The sequence below is a fragment of the Dipodomys ordii genome, unplaced genomic scaffold, assembly GCF_000151885.1.
Source record: "Dipodomys ordii isolate 6190 unplaced genomic scaffold, Dord_2.0 Scaffold75, whole genome shotgun sequence".
NCBI lineage: Eukaryota > Metazoa > Chordata > Mammalia > Rodentia > Heteromyidae > Dipodomys > Dipodomys ordii.
In genome coordinates this window covers 7,256,875-7,282,343 of record NW_012267291.1, presented here as the reverse complement: position 1 = coordinate 7,282,343, position 25,469 = coordinate 7,256,875, and the positions used below count along the sequence as shown (strand labels likewise).

The following is a 25,469-nucleotide window of genomic DNA, read 5'->3' as shown; positions in this document are numbered from 1 at the left end:
TGGTGCTGAGGAATCGAACCCAGGGCCTCATGCATGCAAGGCAAGCACTCTACCACTGAGCCACCTTCCCAGCCCATGTTTACCTTCTTTATCAATGAAACTTTTAACAAAGCATGTCATTCTTTCTATTGGTCAGTATTAAAGTAATAGTTGCTGTAGGGCTTAGTGTCAACTGTGGGTCTCCTACAGTTGTTTTCTAAGCAGATTGCTGGGGTGCTTTATAATGTCATTTACATAGTGTGGGGATAGTTTTTACATAACAGAAGTAAAACACATTAGATGACAGGTAGTAATGAAATGGTTCATAGAGAAAAGTGCTACAATTTGAGACTTCTTACCAAATCACAGGTAAGATTTATTTGTGTAGATATAAAATTCAGAGTTTATCAATATTAGGAACTTGACAACATGATGGTCTCTAATGTGTTATTAAATATGAAGATAATGTCTTATTGTTTTAGGAGATAATCAGTGTGCACATTTGCAGTAGGACCTGAAAAACCTTTCTTTCTTGAGCTTGGATATACTATATAATTAAAGTAGAACATGGGCTTTGAGGTTTTTAGTACTGAGAGAGTACTTCTAAATTATAGAATGCATTCTATCATGTAATGTGTTCACAGAGACATGCGTGTTCTCTGATAACTTTTATCTTGTTTATTCTTTCTTAGTTGCTGATGTATTTTCAAGATGAGTGGACTAGGAGAAAACTCCTTGGATCTGTTATCCACAGATTCACGAAAACGCAAACTGCCATGTGATACTCCAGGACAGGGGTAGGTGATTTATTTCCAGATGTGTCACCCTTGGCCCTTTTTTCCTTGTTTTGTGTAATTTCCCCCCCAGTAGTAGGGATTCAACTCAGTGCCTTGTGTCTGCTAGGCAAGTGCTTTACCACTTGAGTCATACCATGAGTCTTGGTTTTGTGATATTTAAAGATAACATCTCAGTTTCCTATTTGCATTCTCTCATTACACTAAAAATATTTCCACTAAATAATGTTTGGCTTTGTGGTAATGCAGTGGTACTAAAGCCTTTTGATATAGTTTGGTTGTTGCTGATTTAGACACAAGGCAGAATATTCTTGTAATTGTCTAATACTTTGAAGAATTTCTGAATAAAGTGTTTAGGAATAAGTGGCCAGTATTAGTACAAGTAAGAAGTTTGGTACCCTTTAAAAATACAAGTTTGTATTTTGGCATTGTGAGGTTTCACCATTCTTACCCTGAATAAAATTAGAAATCAGAAACAAAATGCTGTCATTCTATAGTACTACTCAGTTTAAGTATTTGCCAAGGTCATTGGCATTGAATTTGAACATATTACTGGAATACTAAGCTCATAGAACTTAATAATTAATCCATGGTATTATTGTTGTTATTTGTAAGGAATATTCTTTTTTATGCATTTTTTTATTTTTTATTTTATTTGTGAAGATACTGTACAGAGGGGTTACAATTACATGGGCAGGAAAATGCGTACATTTCTTACCAAGCATTGCAGCCTCCTCCTTTTGTTTACCCTTCACATCCCTTCCCAGCCTCCCCCCTCCCCCCAAGTAAGGAATATTCTTTACCTCCTAGGTAAAAACTATTTTCCAGATGAACTAACAGGTTAACTTTTTTCCCAGGACTCTTGGCTAATAGAAAGGTGGAATTCATTTTAGGCTTTTTTTTAACCATGGTCATTCTTCTCTCTTAACCGCAATTGTTAGCTTCTATTGACTGCGTTAGTTTATTACCCAGGAATGTTAGTGTTGCATAGGGGAGGTTCTGCTAAGCTTTGTATGGTAGGTGTATCATGGCTTTTCTCCCTCTTTTTAGTCTTACTTGCAGTGGTGAAAAGTGGAGACGAGAGCAAGAGAGCAAATATATTGAAGAATTGGCTGAACTGATATCTGCAAATCTTAGTGATATTGACAATTTCAATGTCAAACCAGATAAATGTGTGATTTTAAAGGAAACAGTAAGACAGATACGACAAATAAAAGAACAAGGTAATAGAAAGTAAGAAAAACAGTCAAGTCTTTCTAAAGGAACTTGTTACTCCCCCTTCTCCCTTCCTTTTTCCTCCCTCTTGGTGTTGTTTTTTGTTTTGTTGTTTTTTTTTTATTGTTGATGTTGCTGCTGAAGATTCAAACCAGGGGCTTAACTCATGCTAAATACATGCATCTACCACTGAACTATGCTCCAAGCTCCTAATTGCCTTTTTGTTTGTTTTTCCGTTGGTCAGTCATGGGGCTCGAATTCAGGACCTGGGTGCTGTCCATGCACTTTTTCCCTCAAGGCTAGTTACCACTTTGAGCCACAGTGCCACTTCCAGTTTTCTGGTGGTTTATTGGAGAAAATAGTCTCACAGACTTTGCTGCTGAGCTGGCTTCAAATCATGGTCCTCAGATCTCAGTCTCCTGAGTAGCTAGGATTGCAGGCATGAGCCACTGGCACCTAGCCTAATTGCCTTATGGTAACTTGTTTAGGTAGAGACTACAATTGAAGCTAGAGTTAACTCTCTTGACTATGACATTTTTAAGATTTTAAACTGTTGTGGCATCATTTTCAGGAACTGTGTGTGTTGTATTTTTCTATATTTATATCTGTTCTGGGGGTTACTTGGACTTAATCTGTAGTGAGTGTATGTGGTTTTCATTGGCTCACCTTCTGATTCTTCAGGAAAAGCAATCTCAAATGACGATGATGTTCAGAAAGCTGATGTGTCATCTACAGGACAGGGGGTTATTGACAAAGACTCTTTAGGACCACTTTTACTTCAGGTAAGTATAAAGATTATTACTGTTAAAAGTATCCCACTGTTCTGTGGTATTGTAGTGATAAAATACTTTTTTGGTTGGGTCTGAGAACTAAAAACATCTTTCTGTGAGACAGTGAACCCAATATTCTAAGCACAATGATAAAGTGTCTTTTTAGTCTTAATTGCAGTGTGTGTGTGTGTGTGTGTGTGTGTGTGTGTGTGTATTTTATTTCCATATATAACTTAGGGGGCCCTGCCCCTGATAAAAACAAACCTAGAAAGCACACATACAAAAGTATGAAAATAAAGGAGCAAGAACGGGAGGGTAATTCATAATTCCACAAAGGTAACTCAGTATTTTATAGAGGTGATATTTAGGTATATTTTAGCATAGACCTTTTTTTTTTTTTTTGAAATTTTATGATCATAGTGCAAATGTGAACTTTTTTTTTTAACTAGTCCTGGGGTCTGAACTTAGGGCTTAAGGGCTGTCTCTTAGCTTTTGCTCAAGGCTAGCACTCTTATCTCTGAAGCCACAGCACCACTTCCAGCCTTTTCTGTTTATGTGGCACTGAGGAATCGAACCCAGGGCTTCATGCATGCTAGGCAAGCACTCTGCCACTAAGCCACATTCCCAACTCCAAATGTGAACTTTTTAATTTTAGTTTTATTTTATTTTATTATTTTATTTTATTTTTGGGTCCGGTTGTGGGCCCTGAACTCTGGGCCTGGGTGCTGTCCCTCAGCTCTTCAGCTCAAGGCTAGCACTCTACCGCTTGAGCCACAGCTCCACTTTTGGCTTTTTTCTTTTTGCTTATGTGGTGCTGAGGAATCAAACCCAGGGCCTCAGGCATGCAAGGCAAGCACTCTACCACTGAGCCACCTTCCCAGACCTTTAGTTTTATTTTATATGTTGTTGTACCTAGGAATCAAACCCAGTGCTGTGTACGTTGTATTCTATTGAGTTACCCTACCTCTCCATTCCATTTTCTTTGTGGGAATTTTTTTTTTGCTGGAATTGAACATGGGACATTGAAAAGACAGACAAGTATGCTACCACTGAGTTGTACTGAGACTGATCCTGGGGCATTGAACATGGTAGACAAGGTCCTAGGAATTTTGTGTGTGTGTGTCAGATATGGGGCTTGAACTCTGGACCTGGGCACTGTCCCTCAGCTCTTCAGCTTAAGGCTAGTGCTCTACCACTTGAGCTACAGCACCACTTCCGGCCTTTTCTGTTTATGTGGTGCGGAGGAATGGAACCCAGGGCCTCATTCATGCAAGGCAAGCACTCTCCACTGAGCCACCTTCTCAGCCGATCCTAGGAATTTTTAACAGGTACCATATATATATATAGCAAAAAAAATAATAAGTTTCACTCGAAGACAGCGGCGGAAGCTGTTTATGTAGTTAAACTTGTTTTTGTTTCAGCTAGGTTATTTCTGTTGCTTTTTTTTTCTTCCTTCTTCCAGTCCTGGAGCTTGAACTCAGAGCCTAGACACTGTCTCTGATCTTTTTTGCTCCAGGCTAGCACTCTACCTTGAGCTACAGCGCTACTTCTGGCCTTTTCTGTTCATGTGGTACTGAGGAATCAAACCCAGGGCTTCATGCATGCTAGGCAAGCACGCTACCACTAAGCCACATTCCCAGCCCTCCTGTTACTTTTTAGCTGGTAAAGTTTTATATTACTTTGTACAGTTTGATTAAGAAATAGTACTGGCTGGCTACTTACCACTTGGAATTATAAGGCAGGAAGATTTGGGGTTTGTGGTCAGCCTTGGCTACATAGCAAGACTTTGTCTCAGAAAAATAAAAAAATCTAAGCGTGGTAACACATACCCAAAATCCTAACCCTTGCGAAGTAGAGTCAGAATGATGTTTTCACTCATGTCTGGCATTCTACCACCTTCATTTAGGACTTTTGTGTAGCTAATTAGACACTAATCTACCAGTCTTGTGTGTCTGAGCTGCTTTACACCAAAATTTTCTGATCTCAGCCTCTATAAGTAGATAGGATTATAGGCGTGAACCACCAACTCTGGCTAAGATTTTTTCCTTATGTTTTCTTTACCTATATTAGTATTGTTTTAATTTTATTTCTTAAAATCTTTTTTAAAAAATTCTTACCATTACATAGTTTATGTGCTATTCTTGGTGTAGTTTTTTATTTTTTTTGGGGGGGGTTCCAATCGTGGGGCCTGAACTCTGGGCCTGGGTGCTGTCCCTCAGCTCTTCAGCTCAAGGCTAGCACTCTACCACTTGAGCCACAGTGCCACTTCTTGCTTTTTTCTTTTTGCTTATGTGGTACTGAGGAATTGAACCCAGGGCTTCAGGCATGCAAGGCAAGCGCTCTACCACTGAGCCAACTTCCCAGCCCCTTGGTGCAGTTTTTTAAACTCCTGCATCTTCTCATCATCTTCACTTTTCTCCCTCTTTACTAGACTTTACTACACTTCTTCATTTTTCCAATGCACCGTCTTTATTTTAGTGTTGTCACTTTTATCTTATTTAGACAGTATACATTTTTTTTTGCTGTTTTCTCTTTCACAGGTATTGGTGTAATAGTAGTAGTTCTGGCTTGTTTTGGTGTTGTTACTATTATGATAGTTTTTGTTTTCTCTTCTCTGAGTGGCACTGACAATTGAGCCCTCAAGAGAAGGCTGTTCACAGCCCCAAATAAAACTGGAAGAGATATCCATTCTAATGGATAGACCAATTACATCTTAGAAATACAAGAAATATGAAAAAGCAAGACAACATGAGTCTTCCAAAGGTTCAGAACTCTTTGATAGCTGAATCCAGAGATACTAAACTGATTGAAATGTCAAGTCAAATATCTAGTTTTAAAAATGATCAGTGACCTCAAAAAGGATTCAGATACAGCCAGGTGCCATAGCTTACTTCTTTAATCCTAGCTATTCAAGAGGTTGAGATACGAGGTTCTAAGCCAGCCCCAGTAGGAAAGTTCTTGAGACTCTTACCTCCAATAAACTACTAAAAAAAGCCAGAAGTGATGCTGTGGCTCAGGTGGTACAGCACTAGCCTTGAGCAAAAGAGTTCAGGGACAGTGCCCAGGCCCAGAGTTGAAGCCTCAGGACCAGCCAGGAAAAAAAAAAAAAAGTTTATTTAAGACCAAGAAATTTGGGGCTGGGAAGGTGGCTCAGTGGTAGAGTGCTTGCCTTGCATGCCTGAAGCCTGGGTTTGATTCCTCAGCACCACATAAGCAAAAACAAAAAAGCCGGAAGTAGCTCTGTGGCTCAAGTGGTAGAGCGCTAGCCTTGAGCTGAAGAGCTGAGGGACAGCACCCAGGCCCAGAGTTCAGGCCCCACGACCGCCCCCCCCCCAAAAAAAAAAGACCAAGAAATTTAACAACTGGGATGAGAAATTCATCAAAGGATAGAAATTCTAAAGGGGGGAGGGAATGAATAAATACAGGAAATTAGTTGCTCAGTAAATCAAATAAAAACTCAATAGACCAGGCAGAATGACTATCAAGGGTTAGATGCAGGTTGAGGAATTATTACATTCAGATAGCAATAAGTAAAATAAAAATAAAAGCAAGCATGACCACAGCATCCAAGACCTTGGTGATACAATTAAGAGATGAAATCTTTGAATCTGTGGTATAGATTTGAGAGCCAAGATACTGACTAAAAGCATGTGAAACTTATTCAATGAAGTTATAAAAATAGAAAAGGAATTATAGCAGAAATGAAAGTATAGTAAAAAAGAAATGGACATCAAAGTATATGAGGCATTTAAATACACATGATCAGAGAAGAGCTACTTTTTTAAAATTAAATTTTATTTTATTTTATTTTTGTTGGTCATGGGGCTTGAACTGTGGGCTTGGGCACTGTCCCTGCACTCTTCAGCTCAAGCTTCTACTGCTTGAGCCACAGCGGCACTTTCAGTTTCCTAGTGGTTTATTGGAGATAATTTCCTTCCTGGGCTGGCTTTAAACCATGATCCTCAGATCTTAGCCTCCTGAGTAGCTAGGATGACAGGTGTGAGCCACCGGCACCCAGCTCTACTGTTTTATTTTAAAGTGCCTCGAGTACAGAACCAAGAAGCAATATTGAAAGATGCAGAGAGAAAGCATCAAATTACTTATAAAGACAAAACTATCATAACAATAGACATCAAACAGAAATCCTGAAAGCCACAAGAGCATGGACTGATGTCTTTTTTTGGGGGGGGGTCCGGTCGTGGGGCCTGAACTCTGGGCCTGGGCACTATCCCTCAGCTCTTCAGCTCAAGGCTAGCGCTCTACCACCTGAGCCACAGCGCTACTTCCAGCTTTTTTTCTTTTTGCTTATGTGGTGCTGAGGAATCGAACCCAGGGCCTCAGGCATGCAAGGCAAATGCTCTACCACTGAGCCACCTTCCCAGCCCTGGACTGATGTCTTTAAAGCTCTGAAACAGAATGATTTCCACCCAAGACAGCTACGTTCTTTAAGAATCAGATCTTCCAATCAAGTAAGCATTGTAGAACACACATAAAAGAATACTACACACAGAAAATAATACACAAGATGAGAGCTTAGGAAAGAATAAATCTCACTAGGATAATAGATAAATGAGAAGTAGGAAAGTATCAAACATTAACTTAGTAAACCAACAAAGCCCTAAGATGAAGAAGGGAAAAAATAGTACATACCTAAAATATAAATGGAAAGATACAGACTTAAGGTGGGCACCAGTGCCTTTCACCTATTTTCCTATCCACTCAGGAGACCGAGATTCAGAGAGATCACACAAATTCTAATACAGCTGGGCAGAAAAGTTTGAGACTCTGTCTCTAAGAACCAGCAAAAAGCCAGCCTGGGGGCGTGGCTCCGCTGATAGAATGCCTGCTATCTGGGCAAGCGAGCCTGGTGAGCCACTGCATTGGCATTCACCACTCAAAGAAACAAAACAGAACAAAAGGACAACAAAAAACCAGAGAAGCTTCTTTCTGGTTCCTGTAATACTGGAATGTGCCAGGTGAAGGGCCTAATGGGTTGGAGGTGGAGTCAGTTCTCAGTGTTCAGTTTGGTGGTGTAGGGAGACCAAAGGGGCCAAGAGTCAGGTGATTAGGGTCAGTCCACTTCATGTCTGCATTCACTTTAGAAGTTTCACTATTTTGGGTATTGAGAACTGCTTATGGCCCCAATAAGTAGTCTGTTTGTTCCCATTTTGTGTACTCTTGGTTGGCATATGTTCAAGTCTACGGCTGTTCCTGCAGTGTGTGGGAGAGTAGGGGTGGCAAACAGCACTGAGCTGTGCACTGGAGGGAGAAACCAAGTGAACCCCACATTCTGCTTCTGCAGGAAGCCTGCATGCGGCAGGGAGGAGGCTGGAGAACTCAGGGACCCACCAGACTGGGATAGGGGACAGAACGTTGTACCCTATCCCCCTGTAGAGGAAGAGTAATTCACCAGCCACAAGTTTGGAACTGTTTCTGCAGGTGATGAGGCTCACTCCTTTTCTGCCTGTCACCACACCTCCACAGCTCAGGCTCCTTGCTCAATTTCTTGCTCCTCAAACTTCTTAGCTCCAGTGGGTTTGTGTACAGCCCTCCTCACAACTGGCTGTCTCCCACCTAGACAGCCTGTCTCCAGGGTCCTTGAGTTGTGACAGTTCCTTGTTTCCAGAACTTCTGAGTAGCTCATTCCTAAACCACAGATGGTGCTAACCATAGTACTCTGAAGTATAGGGAATGACAAAATGGGTACTGGGTTGCACAGAGTCAAGTCACTGTACACCAAATTCCCCTGCTACATTGAAGATTGTGAGAGCAGTGGGCTTATCTTGTGCCTAGATTTTGCCCCCAGCCATTTGTCATTATGGCTACCTGGCTTGCCTGGTGTTCTGTCTTTGTGCTCCACCTCTCCTCTTGGAATGGAGCTGTATTTGTTCCTTAATTTTCTTTGTGTAGCCTTTGTTTCTCCATGCTCTTCAGCCCTGTTTGGTCACCATGTTTGTGACTCTGATACTCTCCTTTCTCTATCTGAAATTGAGTCTGCCTTAGTTCCTCTGACTCTTCTCGTTCATGAAGGCTCCTGGAGGAAGCTTCTGATCTGCCACCTTACTCCTCTTCTTTACTTCACCTGGGATCGAACCTAGGATCTTGTGCTTATTTATTGGGCAAGTGTTTTACTACTTAGTCATGCTTCTAACCTTCCTTCTCCACTCCCCTCCCATTATTTAAAAGCTCCTATGAATCTGTAATGACCAAAAAGTAGTCTAGACATTGTGCCTTTTCTATATTCTGTAGTAATGATGTTAATATAAATTGAATGGTGGTGGTAGTGATTGTAAGTCAGCAGTAATGTTTCCCAGTTTATGTATTTACTAAGGCTATTGTTATTAGTCAGCTAAGCCTCCCTAACAAGATCAAGGTGTTGGCAGGATTGGTTTCTCCCAAGTTCTCTGTTGTGGTTTGTCACTGTCTTTTTTTTGGGGGGGGGGTTGTCGGTTGTGGGGCCTGAACTCTGGGCCTAGGCACTGTCCCTCAGCTCTTCAGCTCAAGGTTAGCCCTCTACCACTTGAGCCACAGCACCACTTCTGGCTTTTTCTGCCTATATGGTGCTGAAGAATCGAACCCAGGGCCTCATGCACGCAAGGCAAGCGCTCTACCACTGAGCCACCTTCCCAGCCCTGTCACTGTCTTTTTTAATGGGCTTTTCTGTGCATTCCTGGTGCCTTTTTAGTTTCTTCTTGTAAGGATACCAGTTATATTGGATAAGGTTCCTACTCTATGATCTCTGTTGTTCCTAATTACCTCCTTAAAGGCCCTACCTCCAAGTACAAGTCACATTGAAGGGGAGGTGCTACAGTCATGTGCTTTTGGGGGAGGAGCTGCAGTTTGGTCCATATCAGCTTCCATTAATGTATCCCATTTTAGGCATTGGATGGTTTCTTGTTTGTGGTAAATCGGGATGGAAACATTGTATTTGTGTCAGAAAATGTTACCCAGTATCTGCAATATAAGCAAGAGGACCTGGTTAACACAAGTGTCTACAATATCTTACATGAAGAAGACAGAAAGGATTTTCTTAAAAATTTACCAAAATCTACAGGTAAGTTTTTTCTTTTCTTTTTTGTTTGTTATTTGTTTGTTTGTTGTTTTGAGACAGGTCTCACGCTATACCTAGGCTGGCCTCGAACTCCTGATCTCCTGCATCTGCCTCTCAGTTGCAGGGATAGCAGGTGTACACATGCCCAGCTACAGTTAGGCTCTTATAGTGTGCTTTCCAGACATATTTTATAAATTTCCCTGATTTATTTAATTAATTTATTTTTTTGTTGATCATGGTGCTTGAACTCTGGTCCTTGGTGCTGTCCCTGAGCTCTCCAGCTCAAGGCAAGCACTCTACCACTTGAGCCACAGCCCCACTTACGGTTTTCTGGTAGTTAATTTGTAGATAAGAGTCTCATGGACGTTCCTGCTGGCTTTGAACTGCAGTCCTCAGATCTCAGCCTCCTGTGTAGCTAGGATTATAGGTGTGAGCCACCAGCACCCCACTGATTATTTCTTAAAAACTTGAAAGTACATTTTAGGAAGACCTGGAAACCAATTTCTTTGAAAAAGGAAGTGATTAATAGCAAGATTTTCAAATATGTTCTCATTTAACTGAAATTTTGGTATGCATTTTAGTGTACCAAACATACAACAAAATTCTGCTAAAAAGTTGAAATTATTCTGAAATGTTAGTATAGGTATTATGACAAAATTAATGGGAAAGTTTAGCTTCAGTTCTCTTTCGTTCATTTCTATGACAGGATTCTTGCCCTGTTGTCCAGGCTGGTCTTTAGCGCCATGGTCCAAACAGTCTTTTCTCCAGCCTCCTGAGTAGCTATGACTACAGACATGTAGCTTGAATTATTTTTATGTATTTTAAATGTGGAGTACTTCATTAATTTGCATGTCATTCCTGGACAGGAGATGTATTAATCTTCATCATTTCAGTTTAGTACATATGTGCCAAAATGACTATATTATTACCTTGAATTCTTGATGATAGATTGGAGTTACCATATTTATAAAAAAATCATTTCAATTTGTTTCCCAAAGTTAATGGAGTTTCCTGGACAAATGAGACCCAGAGACAAAAAAGCCACACATTTAATTGTCGTATGTTAATGAAAACACATGATATTTTGGAAGACATGAACACCAATCCTGAAATGCGGCAGCGATATGAAACCATGCAGTGCTTTGCCCTGTCTCAGCCACGCGCTATGATGGAGGAAGGGGAGGGTAAGAGCATCATGTTTGCAAATCTGTGTTGCCCCAGCAGCCATACTTGGAGTTTTGTGACTTCACTGTTATAACTTCCTTACTGACATTTGTGTCCTGGCCTGTTTGTTGAATACCTATATCCAAAAGTAAATAGAGCCATTATCTGGCTGAATTTTGTATTGTAGACTTGCAATCCTGTATGATCTGTGTGGCCCGACGCATTACTACAGGTGAACGAGCGTTTCCATCAAATCCTGAGAGCTTTATTACCAGACATGATCTTTCAGGTAAAAACGGGGTGTGTATGTGTGTTCATTTTCACTCTTTAAGTTACACAGTTCAAATAATTGTGACTATTTACCTAATAATATACTCAAAATTCTCCAAGTTAAAAAAAAATTATAGAGGTACCACAACTTTTCTCCAAGTAGCGTTTTTTTTTTTTTTGTTGTTGTTGTTGTTGTTTTGGGTCCGGTAGTGGGGCCTGAACTCTGGGCCTGGGCGCTGTCCCTCAGCTCTTCAGCTCAAGGCTAGTGCTCTACCACTTGAGCCACAGCGCCACTTCCGGCTTTTTTCTTTTTGCTTATGTGGTGCTGAGGAATTGAACCCAGGGCCTCATGCATGCAAGGCAAGCACTCTAACACTGAGCCACCTTCCCAGCCCTCCAAGTAGTGTTTTGCATCACAATTTAATTTTTTACTTTAACTTGTAATCTGTTATAAAGAAAAAAGTTTTGAAAAAGCAGGTAATTTATTGACAACTTCTGAGTAATTTTTTTTTTTTTTTTGGTTTGGTCAGTCATGGGACCAGTTCTCTACCACTTTGAGCCACAGTGCCACTTTCGGTTTTGTGGTGGTTAATTGGAGATAAGAGTCTTAAGGAGTTCCTTAACCAGGCTGGTTTTGAACTGGGATCCTCAGATCTCAGCCTCCTGAATCACTATGATTATACGTGTGAGCCACCAGCACTAAGCTTCTGAGAGTTAATTCTTGATATCATCATGAACTTCATTCTTGGTCTGCCAATTTTTGTGACCACAGAAATCAAGAATTAAAGACATCATAGTTGACCTGGGCATGGTGGTGCATACCTGTAATTTTGGCTCCAAGAGGCTGAGACAGGAGGACTGTGACTTTCAGGCTGTCGTGGGCTACTTAGTAAAAGTGTCTTAAAACAAGCATGCAAAAACAAAGAAGAGGGGCTGGGAAGGTGGCTCAGTGGTAGAGCACTTGCCTTGCATGCATGAGGCCCTGGGTTCGATTCCTCAGCACCACATAAACAGAAGAAGAAAAAAAAGACAGAAGTGGTGCTGTGGCTCAAGTGGTAAGAGTGCTAGCCTTGAGGTGAAGAGCTGAGGGACAGCGCCCAGGCCCAGAGTTCAGGCCCAACTGGACCACCGCCCCCCCTGCAAAAAAAAAAAAAAAGAAGAAGACGAAGAGACATCTAGTTGATAAGGCACATTGGCGATGTTAAACAGGATGACAGTGTTACCCATACTCACCATCAAGTTTGCTAGTGGTGATACCAAGGGCCTGTCACATATGTTCTATGTCAGACATGAGAAAACCCAGGCTTGGGGACAGTGAGGCCTTGCTGTTTTCTAACATCATGACTGATAAGAGCTTGCAGCTGATCTGCTTGACTTAAAGCCTATATTCTTAGCTTTATGTAACACTGACTTACCCGCAGAGTGAACCCTTGGTAATTAACATGATAAAATGGAGTAGTTTTAAACAAAGAAAACATTTCTATAGCTATTATAGGTGTGTGTGTGTGTGTAGGACATAGGTAACGTACATATATTGTGTTTTGTAAGAAATAGCTATTTTCATGCTACCCATCCTTGTATCTCATCTTCAGTTAATGGTCTTGAGGCTGCTTGAGATAAATTTTCACAAATGAAAAAAATAGCAGAAAAGGAGTTTTGTATTTTGAATTGCCAATCTCTTTACACTGATGGATATTACTTTATATTGACTAAATTTCTCTGTATTTACTTGCCTTCTGATAATGGTGACAGGAATTGTAAGTGTCATATTTCCAGAATGGATCTCTCTGTACCTCTTAATATTTTTTTTTTCTTGTCCTGGGCCTTGAACTCAGGGCCTGGTTGCTATTCCTGAGTCTTTTTGTGCTCAAAGCTAGCACTCAACACTCTGAGCCACAGTGCCACTTCTGGCTTTTTCTGAGTACAAGTCTCACAGACTTTTCTGCCCAGGCTGGCTTCAAACTGCTATCCTCAGATCTCAGCCTCCAGAGTAGCTAGAATTACAGTCTTAATTTTTATCTAAATAACTGTTTGCTACTGAAAATACTAAGTAAAAATACTTTTACCTAAGCAGTTTATATCATTTTTTTTTTTTTGAGTCCAGTCGTGGGCCTGAACTCTGGGTCTGGGTGCTGTCCTTCAGCTCAAGGCTAGCGCTCTACCACTTGAGCCACAGCGCCATTTTCAGCTTTTTGCTTTTTGCTTATGTGTTGCTGAGGAATTGAACCCACGGCCTCAAGCATGCAAGGCAAGCGCTCTACCACTGAGCCACCTTCCCAGCCTTACCTAAGCAGTTTAATGACTGGCATCTTCAAAAATCATCTCATCTATTACTTTATTACAAAAACAATACCTATTTACTATAAAAGGAGTTACTGAACTAGAAAAACTTTTTTTTTTCTTTTTCTGGTTAACATCATTTAAGAATGAGAGCCATCTTACCAAAGAGTTGGTAGAGTTGGTGCCATCTAGCTGTCTGTTTCACAGGTTTGGTGCACACAGAAGTACTTCCTTTGGCTGCTAGAGAAACTTTATCCTCGGTCCCTCATGTGTTTCATTCAGTGACATGTGGCCTACCACTAAGCTCAGAGAAGGTGGTTGAGGACATACCTTTCCTAATCTCTGTTGTAGTGCCCAGTATTTTCTCTTTCCTGTCCTGCATTAGTTCCTTTTCCCTACTTTTTTCTCCATTAATGATTTTAAAACATTATTCACTAGTATAACTCTGGATTTTTGTATGTAGTTCAATTCTAGAGCTGGCTTAGCAAGTATAAGCCCCAGGTTCCATTTTTAGTATTGCAAAATGTCTGACTTGACAACAGCTTCTTCAGACTTGAGGCTCATCTCTGTTAGAGCATTCTACATTTGTCCTTTCTCATTGCGCACGTGGTTCACTTTCCCCTTCTGCCATGCTGGGGATGGAATCCAGGGCAGTGCACATTCTAGGCAAAAGCACTCTAACACTGAGCCATAGCCTCAGCCTCCTTCTTCACCACCAGTAGCTTCTATAGAACTACTGCTTAGGCCAGACGTCTTTCAGTTGAAGAAGATCATGAGTTTTTTAAGTTTCCAAACTCAGTTTTCTTAAGCATTTACTCTGTTTTAATGAACATATTATAGAGGTTGAATGAATTGGTCTTTCCTAATTTGAACGAAATCAATTATATTGTTGATTACTTCTTTCAAGTCATTTGTGGCCTCATGAGTCATGAGTTTCATCATCTTCAGGACTTAATAGCACTGTTAGTACTGAATGAAAGAGGTTTTTTGGTTTTTGAGTACTACTGCATTTTTTACTAAAACCTGGACAGAAAAGACAGGTAACTACTGGTAGGTTTTTTTTTTTTTTCCTGTCAGTCATGGGGCTTGATCTCTGGGTGTGGGCGCTGTCCCTGCGCTCTTCAGCTCAAGGCAAAAGGCAAGCGCTCTACTGCTTGAGCCACAGCACCACTTCCGGTTTTCTAGTGGTTTATTGGAGATAAGAGTCTCACAGACTTTCCTGTCTGGGCTGCCTTTGAACCACGATCCTCAGATTTCAGTCTCCTGAGTAGCTAGGATTACAGGTGTGAGCCACTGGTGCTCAGCAACTACTAGTAGTTGTGATACTAATATGAGCTTCAATTAAAAATGCCCAGTTTCTGACTGAGGAACACATTTTATCCTAAGTACTATCTATGTCATGTAAGTTGATCAGTTTTTGGCCTGGACATCTAAATGCAAGCCAACGAGGTCCACTTCAAAAACATAAATCCCCTGGAAAGATGCCCCTTTCAGGCATGTATCTTTTCCAGTCCCTTGATGTGGCCACCAGCCTTGAGGCTCACTAAATTCTTTTCTTCAAGCTTCCTTCCTGATTGGACAGAGGGCTAAAATCATGAATCCTCTAGTCACTTAGGCTTTCTGGTGACCAGCTCCACCTTGTGGCAAGGATTCTTTTTAGCCACTAAGATACTCATATTAGGAAATGCCAGGATCTAGGGGATCTAGAGGGACAGATACATTACTATACCAAAGCAGAATATGTCACTGTGAGAGCTTCCTGCAGGACTGTGTCCTTAAGGAGAAAAGGCAAACAAATTTGCAGAAGGCAGAGTAAGGATTTAATATCTTTTATTTAATCCTCCAATGCTAACTCATGGGTGTGCAGCAGTAAATACTTGACAGGATTTGAATCTTTTATTTTCTATATAATAGGAAAGGTTGTCAATATAGATACAAATTCTCTGAGATCTTCCATGAGGCCTGGCTTTGAAGATATAATCCGAAGGTGTATCCAGAGGTTTTTCAGTCTGAATGATGGGCAGTCATGGTCCCAGAAACGTCACTACCAAGAAGGTAAAGACATTTGGGGTTTGACGCTTGGTCTTGATTACTGTTGGTTGTATGTGCTCCAATAACTGTATGCATGATATTTGTGTATATAATTCTTGAGCCTACCTACTTTTTTGCTGCATATCTAATCTTTCACATGGCTTAAAAATTTTATACGTGAAATATGATTTCTTTCTCCTCTCTATATGTATTTGTTTTGCCAATTGTTGATATTAGTAAGTAATAGTGTGTTTTCCCACAGCTTACATTCATGGCCATGCAGAAACCCCTGTGTATCGATTCTCCCTGGCTGATGGAACTATAGTGACTGCACAGACAAAAAGCAAACTCTTCCGAAACCCCGTAACAAATGATCGCCACGGCTTTGTCTCAACACACTTTCTTCACAGGTAGAGAGGTTACATTTTTGTTAAGTGCATCCGTTAGTATTAGTGTAAAAAGGCAAACAATAAGAGAGAAAGCAAGATGGATGGATTTTGGTGATGTGATTTTAGATTTCTAGATTGTTTTCTTTAAGGTTATATTTTTATGTAAAAATATTTACTCACTAAATAATTCCTGGGAGATGGGAAGGCTAATGGATTAAAAAAGTGTATGAATAATTACTTAGGTGGTCACAAAGTGATTACTTTTTTTTTTTTTTTGGGTCCGGTCATGGGGCCTGAACTCTGGGCCTGGGCGCTGTCCCTCAGCTCTTCAGCTCAAGGATAGTGCTCTACCACTTGAGCCACAGTGCCACTTCCGGCTTTTTTTCTTTTTGCTTATGTGGTGCTGGGGAAGTGAACCCAGGGCCTCATGCATGCAAGGCAAGCACTCTACCACTGAGCCACCTTCCCAGCCCCAAAGTGATTACTTTTGTGTTACCTTTTATTTCTAGTGATTTTAGGGACTCAATTGAAAATACATTTAATTACTAACAAAAGAAAGCACCAGCTGGGTGCTGGTGGTTCATAACTGTAATCCTAGCTACTCAGGAGACTAAGATCTGAGGATCATGGTTCAAAGCCAGCCCAGGCAGGAAAGAGTGTTTATCTTTTGATTATCTTGAATATTTTCCAGATACTTGCAGGGTAAGCTAGATATGCAGCAAAATTCAGGTAACATGGCTATGTTGGTCCTGGGCAGTACTGTGGTGGTACTGATTATTTGTAATTCCCAGCTTATTAAAAAGTATTATTATGTTAATTTAGTGATCAGTACTTAAATTGGACTTATCACTAGGTATTAGAATGGCACCTAATAGAAATTATTTCCCCAATTAGTTGTTACTTCGTTTTCTCTTTTCACTTCCTTTGTTCCCTCAATAATCCAATCTCCTTTCCTCCGCTTCTCTCCCCTCCATTTTGTATTCTTCTCCCAAGTCTGAGTCACTGCTTTAATGCCTGTAATTTTTTAGTAAAAGTTTTATGTTGTGTTTCTTTGCAGAGAACAGAATGGGTATAGACCAAACCCAAATCCTGTAGGACAAAGCATTAGACCTTCTGCAGCTGGATGCGGCAGTTCGGTAGGCAGCATGAGCATGTCGCCAAACCACAGCTTACAGATGCTGAGTGGCAGGGCCTATGGCTTGGCAGAGCCCAGCACCACAGGGCAGATGAGTGCTGCTAGGTATGGGGCTTCCAGTAACATAGCTTCACTGACCCCTGGGCCAGGCATGCAGTCACCGTCTTCCTACCAGAACAACAACTATGGGCTGAACATGAGTAGCCCCCCACATGGCAGTCCTGGTCTTGGCTCCAACCAGCAGAATATCATGATCTCTCCTCGTAATCGTGGGAGCCCAAAGATGGCCTCACACCAGTTTTCTCCTGTTCCAGGTATTCTTGTTAGCATTTCCTTTCATTTTTTTTCTTTTCATACCACTGTACTTCTGAGTAAATCAATTTTATGAAAGACACTTTGAAGTGTTTTGTTGTTGTTGTTGTTTTTATAATGTCTGATAGTGCAATTCTCTTTCTCTTCTTCACATCTAGGTGTGCACTCCCCTATGGGATCTTCTGGCAGTACCTCAAGCCACAGCTTTTCCAGCAGCTCTCTCAGTGCCCTGCAAGCCATCAGTGAGGGGGTGGGGACGTCTCTCTTATCCACTTTGTCTTCACCAGGCCCCAAATTGGATAATTCTCCCAACATGAATATGACTCAGCCAAGTAAAGGGAGCAGTAGTCAGGATTCAAAGAGTCCCCTAGGCTTATACTGTGACCAGAATCCAGTGGAGAGTTCAGGGTGTCAGTCAAATAGCAGAGATCACCTCAATGACAAAGAAAGTAAGGAGAGTGGTGGAGAAGGATCTGAAAATCCAAGGGGGCCTTTGGAAAGCAAAGGCCATAAGAAGTTACTGCAGTTACTTACCTGCTCCTCTGACGACCGAGGCCATTCCTCCTTGAACAACTCCCCTTTGGATTCCAGTTGTAAAGACACTTCTGCTAATGTCACCAGCCCCTCTGGAGTCTCATCCTCAACACCAGGAGGTGTGTCCTCCACATCCAATGTGCACGGGTCACTATTACAAGAGAAGCATCGTATTTTGCACAAGTTGCTGCAGAATGGAAATTCACCGGCCGAAGTAGCCAAGATTACTGCAGAAGCCACGGGGAAAGACACTACCAGTGTCACCACCTGTGGCGAGGGAGATGTCAAGCAGGAGCAGCTAAGTCCAAAGAAGAAGGAGAACAACGCTCTTCTGAGGTACCTGTTGGACAGGGACGATCCTAGTGACACACTCTCTAAAGAGTTACAGCCCCCCGTGGAAGGGGTCGATAATAAAGTGACTCAGAGCAGCAGTTCCACCATTCCCAGCTCCAGTCAAGAGAAAGATGCAAAGATTAAGACAGAAGCAAGTGAAGAGGTAATTTATTTTCTCTGTGCCATCTCAGGGGTTGCATTTCATTATTTCTGTGTTAGTTGGATAATTCAGTATAAATTACGTGTGTGTGTGTGTGTCTGTGTGTGTTACCGAGTTTGAATTTGGGCAACCTGATTAGTCAAGTATTGTACCACTTGAGATACACTCTCAGCCTTTTTCCTCCCCCCCTTCCCCCCATTCCCCCAGATAGGTCTTACACTTTTATCCAGGCCAGCCTTGGACAGAGATCCTCCTACTTCTGCCACAGTCCTGTGTGGCTGGAATTACAGGTGTGAATCATCATGCCAGGCTTGTTTTTTGGGCTAGTCTTGCTAACTTTTTTGCCCTGGTTGGCCTTGAACCTACTATTTCAGCCTCCCAAGTATTGCTAGATCATAGGTATGGGCCACTGTACTAGCAAAGTTAGTTGTTCTTGACTTTCATTTTTTTAGTAATTTTTTGGGGTGTTAGAAAAGTGTTATGCAATTTAGAAATGTGTATTTTCTAAAATGTGAGTATAATTTTTTTTTTGAGACGGTCTCACTATGAAATAGCCCAAGTTGGCCTCAAACTTGGAATCCTCCTGTCTTAGCTTCCCTGTCATAGGTGTGTACCACACCTAGCTAAACAATTTTTTTTAATGGTATTTAGAGTTGAATCTAGGGTCTTGTGCTTTCTAGGAAAGTACTCTAGCTCTGGAGCTATGCTCCACTCTACAGCTAACAGCTCTTTTTTATTAAGGTGTTCATTGTTGGAATGAGAAGGTGGGCTTATTAAGGGCTTGGTAGAATGTGGATTTAGCACCATCATTTTGATTTTTGCCTAGTGATCCAGTTCAGGTTATAACCACACTGTATGCCAGCATTTCTAAACTGCTTGTGGAGCTATATTTTAGGAGATATAAATATTCACCTGGGCAAATGAAAGGCTTGGAGAAGTCTTCTTGGATTTAACTTCACTAAACCTAGTGTTTGTCAGATTTCTACACTAGGTTTGCTTTATTGCTACTTAGGAATGTCTTTTTAAGCACCAGCCTGTCACTCACTATTAATCATGCTGTTTATAGAAGGTATGAGTAGAGTCAGATTTTTTTTTGCCAACTTATTAGGACTCCTTTGGTGCAGATTGTTAGCTGAAAAATAACCTACAGTTTGAGAATTAAATGTTTAGGGCAAATAGAAAAAAAGTGGCCCATTTGAAAGCACCAAATGCAGTGAGTGATTTTACCAGTGGCTCAAGGAAAATGAAGAGTGGGCTCCTAAGAAACCAAGCTTAAATGAGACATTTTATCTCAGGTGGCTGCTGTGTCATCTCATGTGTTTCACTTCTACAGCTAAACTCAGCAGTGTCTCAAAGGAGCGCATGTGGGCTAATCTTTAACATTTTACTTTCAGGGATCTGGAGACTTGGATAATCTAGATGCCATTCTTGGTGACCTGACGAGTTCTGACTTTTACAGTAATAATCCCATATCCTCAAATGGCAGTCATCTGGGGACCAAGCAACACATGTTTCAGGGAGCTAATTCTTTGGGTAATTCAGAACTAGATTTTGATTTTTTTGTGTGTGTGTACTGTACGTATGTGTATAATTATACTAAGACCAGGTATTATAACTAGGGTTTATAACCAGAACAAATACCCTAACTGTAATATACTAACTACTACTTAGTAACACATGTGGGGTTTTTTTTGTTTTTGTTTTGTTTTACCAGTCCTGGTGCTTGAACTCAGGGCCTGGCCACTGTCCCTGAGCTTTTTTGTTCAAGGATAGCACTCTTCCACTTGAGCCACAACACCACTTCCAGCCTTTTCTGTGTATGTGGTACTGAGGAATCAAACCGAGGGCTTCATGCATGCTAGGCAAGCACTCTACCACTAAAGCCACATTCAAGCCGGTAACATATTTGTTTTTGAAAGCTTTTTGGATGTTCCCCCTCCACCCCCCCTTTTTTTTCTTTAAATTCCCATTTTTCAGTAATATTCTAGTAGCCATGACACTGAGAATCCATGTGAGTAGTAAATGCTAGAGCATGTGCTTTGTTCAACCACAGAGAATTTGATTAAGACCTAAATGATACATATGGCAGAACCACGAGGAATTTGGAACATAAGGACTTTTCTTTCTCTCCCCTTTTTGGCTATTTATTTGCTGGAGACAATGTCCCCTCCCTTCACTTCTACTCCCCTTTCCCTTTATTTTCTCATGGGAGTTGGGGACCAAACTCAGGACCTTCTGCATGCCTAATTTCCTCTGACACTGAGCCACTCCCACCAGCTTGGTGGATATTTCAGTATGAAACGAAGAGTGCCCAAGCAGGTCAGCCAACACCACAGTCATTTATCTTGTGTTTGTTTTTGTGAGAACGGCATTCTTGTGTGGGTAATAGTGGTGTTTGTGTCTGGTACTTGATTATTTTCAAGTATTGAAACAAGAGACCTTTATGCATTGTGCTTCTGTGTTTTCAACAGGTTTGAGAAGTCCACAGTCTGTGCAGTCCATTCGTCCTCCATATCACCGTGCAGCGTCTCTAGATAGCCCTGTTTCTGTTGGCTCAAGTCCTCCAGTCAAAAATATCAATGCTTTCCCCATGTTACCAAAGCCACCCATATTGGGTGGGAATCCACGAGTGGTAGATAGTCAGGAAAATTATGGCTCAAATATTGGTAGGTCACTTCTAATATGTACAAATGATTAAAAGTTGCTTTGGGAAATACTTAAAACCACTTAAATGCTTGAGTTAAGTAACAAGTTTTTTTATATCACTCACATATTATCATTAATATAATGTTTCCTTCATGACTGTCCTTCATTTATTCTATGTCTTGGTTATTTAAAGTCTTAAATCTTCTGATTTTTAGGACATTTTTCTAACCTATGATGAGTATGTGGGCAGAGGGCCTATTGAAACCATCTTCAGAGTTCACCAGTCCAGTTCTTAGGACGACAAAGTGTTTTGTCACAGCCACAGTTGTTGTGTGTGTATAATAGCTGTATCTGTGTGATAATGGAAGAATTTTTATTATGTATGGAAAAGACTAAGTCCTTTTTTTCTGTTCTAGGTGGACCAAACAGAAATGTGACTGTGAACCAGACACCATCCTCAGGAGACTGGGGCTTACCAAACCCCAAAGCCAGTAGAATGGAAGCCATGAGTTCAAACTCCATGGGAAGACCTGGAGGTGATTACAATGCTTCCATACCCAGACCTGCAATGGGGGGCTCTATGCCCACCTTGCCTCTTCGGTCTAATAGTATACCAGGTACAAGACCAATGTTGCAGCAGCAGCAGCAGCAACAGATGCTTCAAATGAGTAAGTATACCTTTAATAAAAGAAGAGAAAAGAAAGTGAGATGTGTTAAGACTAATTGTTACTATTGACTCGTTTGAAAATTTAAACTTTCCTTATGTTCCCCCAGGGCCCACTGAGATTCCCATGGGAATGGGAGTCAATCCCTATGGCCAAGCAGCACCATCTACTCAAACAGCTTCCTGGCCAGATAGCATGTTGTCCATGGAACAAGGCCCTCAAGGGACACAAAACAGGTGGGACTGCAGAAAATGTAAGCAGTAGATTTAGAAGAGTCAGAATAGGAACAATCCTGAAAGAGAACATAGTAAGTTCTTTATGATTGAGGTGCTTGGTTACTGGCTGCTGAGGCTTCCACAGGGGAGGGGCAAGACAGAACTGTACTGTGCAGCTTCAAGGTACTGCTATTGCAGGAGAAATGACTTCTTTCCTAAAACCATGAGGAGGATAAGGTGCAAGCATTTGACAAATACATGCGTATTCTTACCGTTTTTATTAATACTGTTCAGAGGGTATGCCTCAGGTTTTCTGAGAAATTTTAAGGATTGAATTTATTTCCTAAGATCATTTAAAACATTTCAGGGATGTAAAGCCAGGACTATAGTCTGTATAGTCTGTATTTTATTTTTATCTATTTAGTGTTTTATTTACACCATCTGGGGCCACCATCCAAGCCAATTACAACAAAAAACTCTGTTGGCAGTCCACCACACTGTGTTCTTTGATAGCAATATTTCTGTCCTTTCTTCTGTTCTTCTGAGGACTCCCCAACTTTAAAGTATGCTAACAAGTATTCTTTTATTGAAAGTGGCACCTTCTCCCACCTTTCCCATTCCCAGTCTCTGCTATCCCCAAACACCTAGGATCTGGCATTTGAAGTTTTGGCATTGGGGATATTAGCTAGGTACAGTGGTGCTCTAAGATAGCCTGGTGAGGTTTAAAAATAATGAGTCTTCACAGTAAATTTGCCATTTACTGTTCACTGCTAGCAGGTTTATTAATATCTGTAGTATGTGTAGTATGTATGTATGTAGTACGCGTAGTATCTGTAGTACTATTGAACACTAAAAATATTGTGCATTGTTATTGTGATCATTTTTCAAAAAAGCTGATTTTTCTTTCCTTTGTGGTTCTGGGGATCAAACTCAGGGACAGGTGAATGTTAGGCAACAACCCCAGCTTCTAACACTATTAAAATTGATCACAAGCTTCTCTCCAGGCCTCTTCTTAGGAATTCCTTGGATGATCTTCTTGGACCACCTTCTAATCTGGAAGGCCAGAGTGATGAGAGAGCATTGTTGGACCAATTGCATACACTCTTGAGCAATACGGATGCCACAGGTCTGGAGGAAATTGACAGAGCTTTGGGCATCCCTGAGCTTGTCAACCAGGTGAGTTGGATTAACATGGAGATGGAATGTGTATGAGTGTACCATAAGTGTGCATGTTTGTATGTCCAGGAAAACAGGCAAAGGACTGCCTGTACCAGTGTCTTTCCTAGTCCTAGAGTACCAGCTTTAAGCAAAAAAAAAAAAAAAAAGCTAAGAGACAGTGCCCAGGCTCTGAGTTTAAGCCTCAGTACCAGCACCAATAAAATCCCCAAAACAAACCCCAAAACCCCAAGACCAAAAAGCTATGTAAAGAAAGTTTCAGAAGAGATATGGCAAACTAAGAAGTCTTTAGACAGGAGAGAAGTTGGGGTTCTGGAAAGCAAGCAAAAGTCAGCAAGATCAGATGGAGAATGGTAAAAAGAGGTTTATTTTGGGGAGCAGTTGTTACTGGAGATTGAACTCAGGGGCCTTGCCCCAGGCCTTCAGATTTTTATCTGCCCCCCCCGCCAATAGGCTCAGGAGTTTTTTGTTTTTTGGGGTTTTTTAGTTTACCCTTATTACAAAAAAATGACTTCATGTGAACCTTGAAAATCATGTCTACAAATTACATAAAACTTCATTGATCACAATGAAGTGTGTATGTGTGTGTATGTGTGTGCATGTGTGTGTGTGCGCGCGCGCATGCTGGTCCTAGGGCTAGAACTCCTGAACTTTTGTGCTCAAAGCTAGTGCTCCACCTGTTGAGCCACAGCTCCACTTCTGGTATTTTGGTTATTAATTGAAGATAAAGAAGCTCATGGACTTTTCTGCCTGGGTTGGCACTGAACCATGATCCTCAGATCTCAGCCTCCTGAGTGGCTAGGATTACAGGTGTGAGCTACTGGCACCCAGCAGGAAGGCATTTCTTTTCCTTTTTATTTCTTCCCTCCCATTATACATTTTAATTGGTTTATTTTCTATATGGACTTGGGAAGTCCATGTTCATTAATTACAGAAATCTGATTTGGAGCAAATAACGTCTTTTTCTTCAGACATTTAGATATGAGAGTCTATGCTAGGCACTAGGATACAATTCTGAACAGAAACTTCAGATAATAAACTTGTTGATTTTGCTTTTGGAATTCTAAAGCATTTGTTCACATATATTGGCTTTATCACCTTCTTTAAAATGTTTGCTTTGGGTTGTTTTTGCAGATGTACTAACTATTGTTCATTGATGTATTTGATGTCCAGGGACAGGCTTTGGAGCCCAAACAGGATGCTTTCCAAGGCCAAGACGCAGCAGTGATGATGGATCAAAAGGCAGCATTATATGGACAGACATACCCAACCCAGGGGCTACCAATGCAGGGGGGCTTTAATCTTCAGGGACAATCACCATCATTTAACTCGATGATGAATCAGATGAATCAGCAAGGCACTTTTCCTCTCCAAGGAATGCACCCTCGGGCCAATATCATGAGACCTCGCACGAACACCCCAAAGCAGCTTAGAATGCAACTTCAGCAGAGGCTTCAGGGCCAGCAGGTAACCAGCCAGCCAGTCTGGTGCTTGGATATTGCTCCTTGGTTCCACTTAGCTTGTTTCATTGGTCTTCAGACTACATTCCTCAGCTGTCTACCTGCACCAACTAGAGAAATTCACTTTGTTCTCATTCCTGTATAAGATTTCATTTGCACGAATGGTTCCTTGTCCAGGAGTGTTTGTGATAGAATTAATACCTTTATATCTTACAGGTTAAAAATGCCAGAAAGGATATTGTTCTGGGGGGAAAATTGTTTGTTGATAACTTTTTAGTCTGAAATATACTTTTCAAGTCCTTAATACTAACAACCAAATAAAACTATCTTGATTGTAGTCTGTGTGCCTCCCCAACCCCCCACCCCTTTTTTTTGTTTTAGACTGGATCTTAGGTAGCCTATACTAACGGCCAGCTCACAGTTCTCATGCCTCAGCCTCCTGCCTGCTGGGATTAGAGGTGTGTTTTACTACAGCTGACAATTTCCACATATATTTTTTTTAACAGAAGCTATTTTTTAGATGTTTTGCAAACATCTAGATGTTTTATAAAACTAGACCCTTCCCCCTGAATGTTTCAAGATAGAATTTGTTTTACCCATTAGTTCCTTAATCCCCAACTAGTGTTTTAAAATACAATTACTTGTGTTTTGTGTCTTTAAGTATGTGGAATTAAGGGATGAAACTAAACCTTATACATAGAAGAGTGACTGGAATTTAGGATCCAGGAAGCCAGAGACTCTAGTTCATAAGTGTTTTTGTTGTTTTTTTTGTTTGTTTTTGTTTTCGTTTTTTTGGGGGGTCCGGTCGTGGGGCCTGAACTCTGGGCCTGGGCGCTGTCCCTCAGCTCTTCAGCTCAAGGCTAGCGCTCTACCACTTGAGCCACAGCACC

General features: G+C 41.1%; 1 protein-coding gene across 1 annotated transcript in view; it reads left to right on the top strand.

The window, feature by feature from the left end:
• Ncoa3 (nuclear receptor coactivator 3) overlaps positions 1-25,469 on the top strand; it is a 95,992-nt gene that overhangs the window by 64,695 nt on the left and 5,828 nt on the right. Inside the window, exons 3-18 of the mRNA XM_013024316.1 lie at positions 672-776; positions 1,824-1,996; positions 2,670-2,770; positions 9,638-9,812; positions 10,808-10,993; positions 11,161-11,262; positions 15,438-15,578; positions 15,817-15,964; positions 17,001-17,392; positions 17,549-18,420; positions 19,812-19,950; positions 20,889-21,083; positions 21,480-21,731; positions 21,838-21,964; positions 22,948-23,119; positions 24,293-24,586. Of these exons, the coding sequence (XP_012879770.1) occupies positions 691-776; positions 1,824-1,996; positions 2,670-2,770; positions 9,638-9,812; positions 10,808-10,993; positions 11,161-11,262; positions 15,438-15,578; positions 15,817-15,964; positions 17,001-17,392; positions 17,549-18,420; positions 19,812-19,950; positions 20,889-21,083; positions 21,480-21,731; positions 21,838-21,964; positions 22,948-23,119; positions 24,293-24,586 (3,555 nt within the window). The 5' untranslated portion in view covers positions 672-690. The remainder of the gene's footprint in view (positions 1-671; positions 777-1,823; positions 1,997-2,669; positions 2,771-9,637; positions 9,813-10,807; positions 10,994-11,160; positions 11,263-15,437; positions 15,579-15,816; positions 15,965-17,000; positions 17,393-17,548; positions 18,421-19,811; positions 19,951-20,888; positions 21,084-21,479; positions 21,732-21,837; positions 21,965-22,947; positions 23,120-24,292; positions 24,587-25,469) is intronic.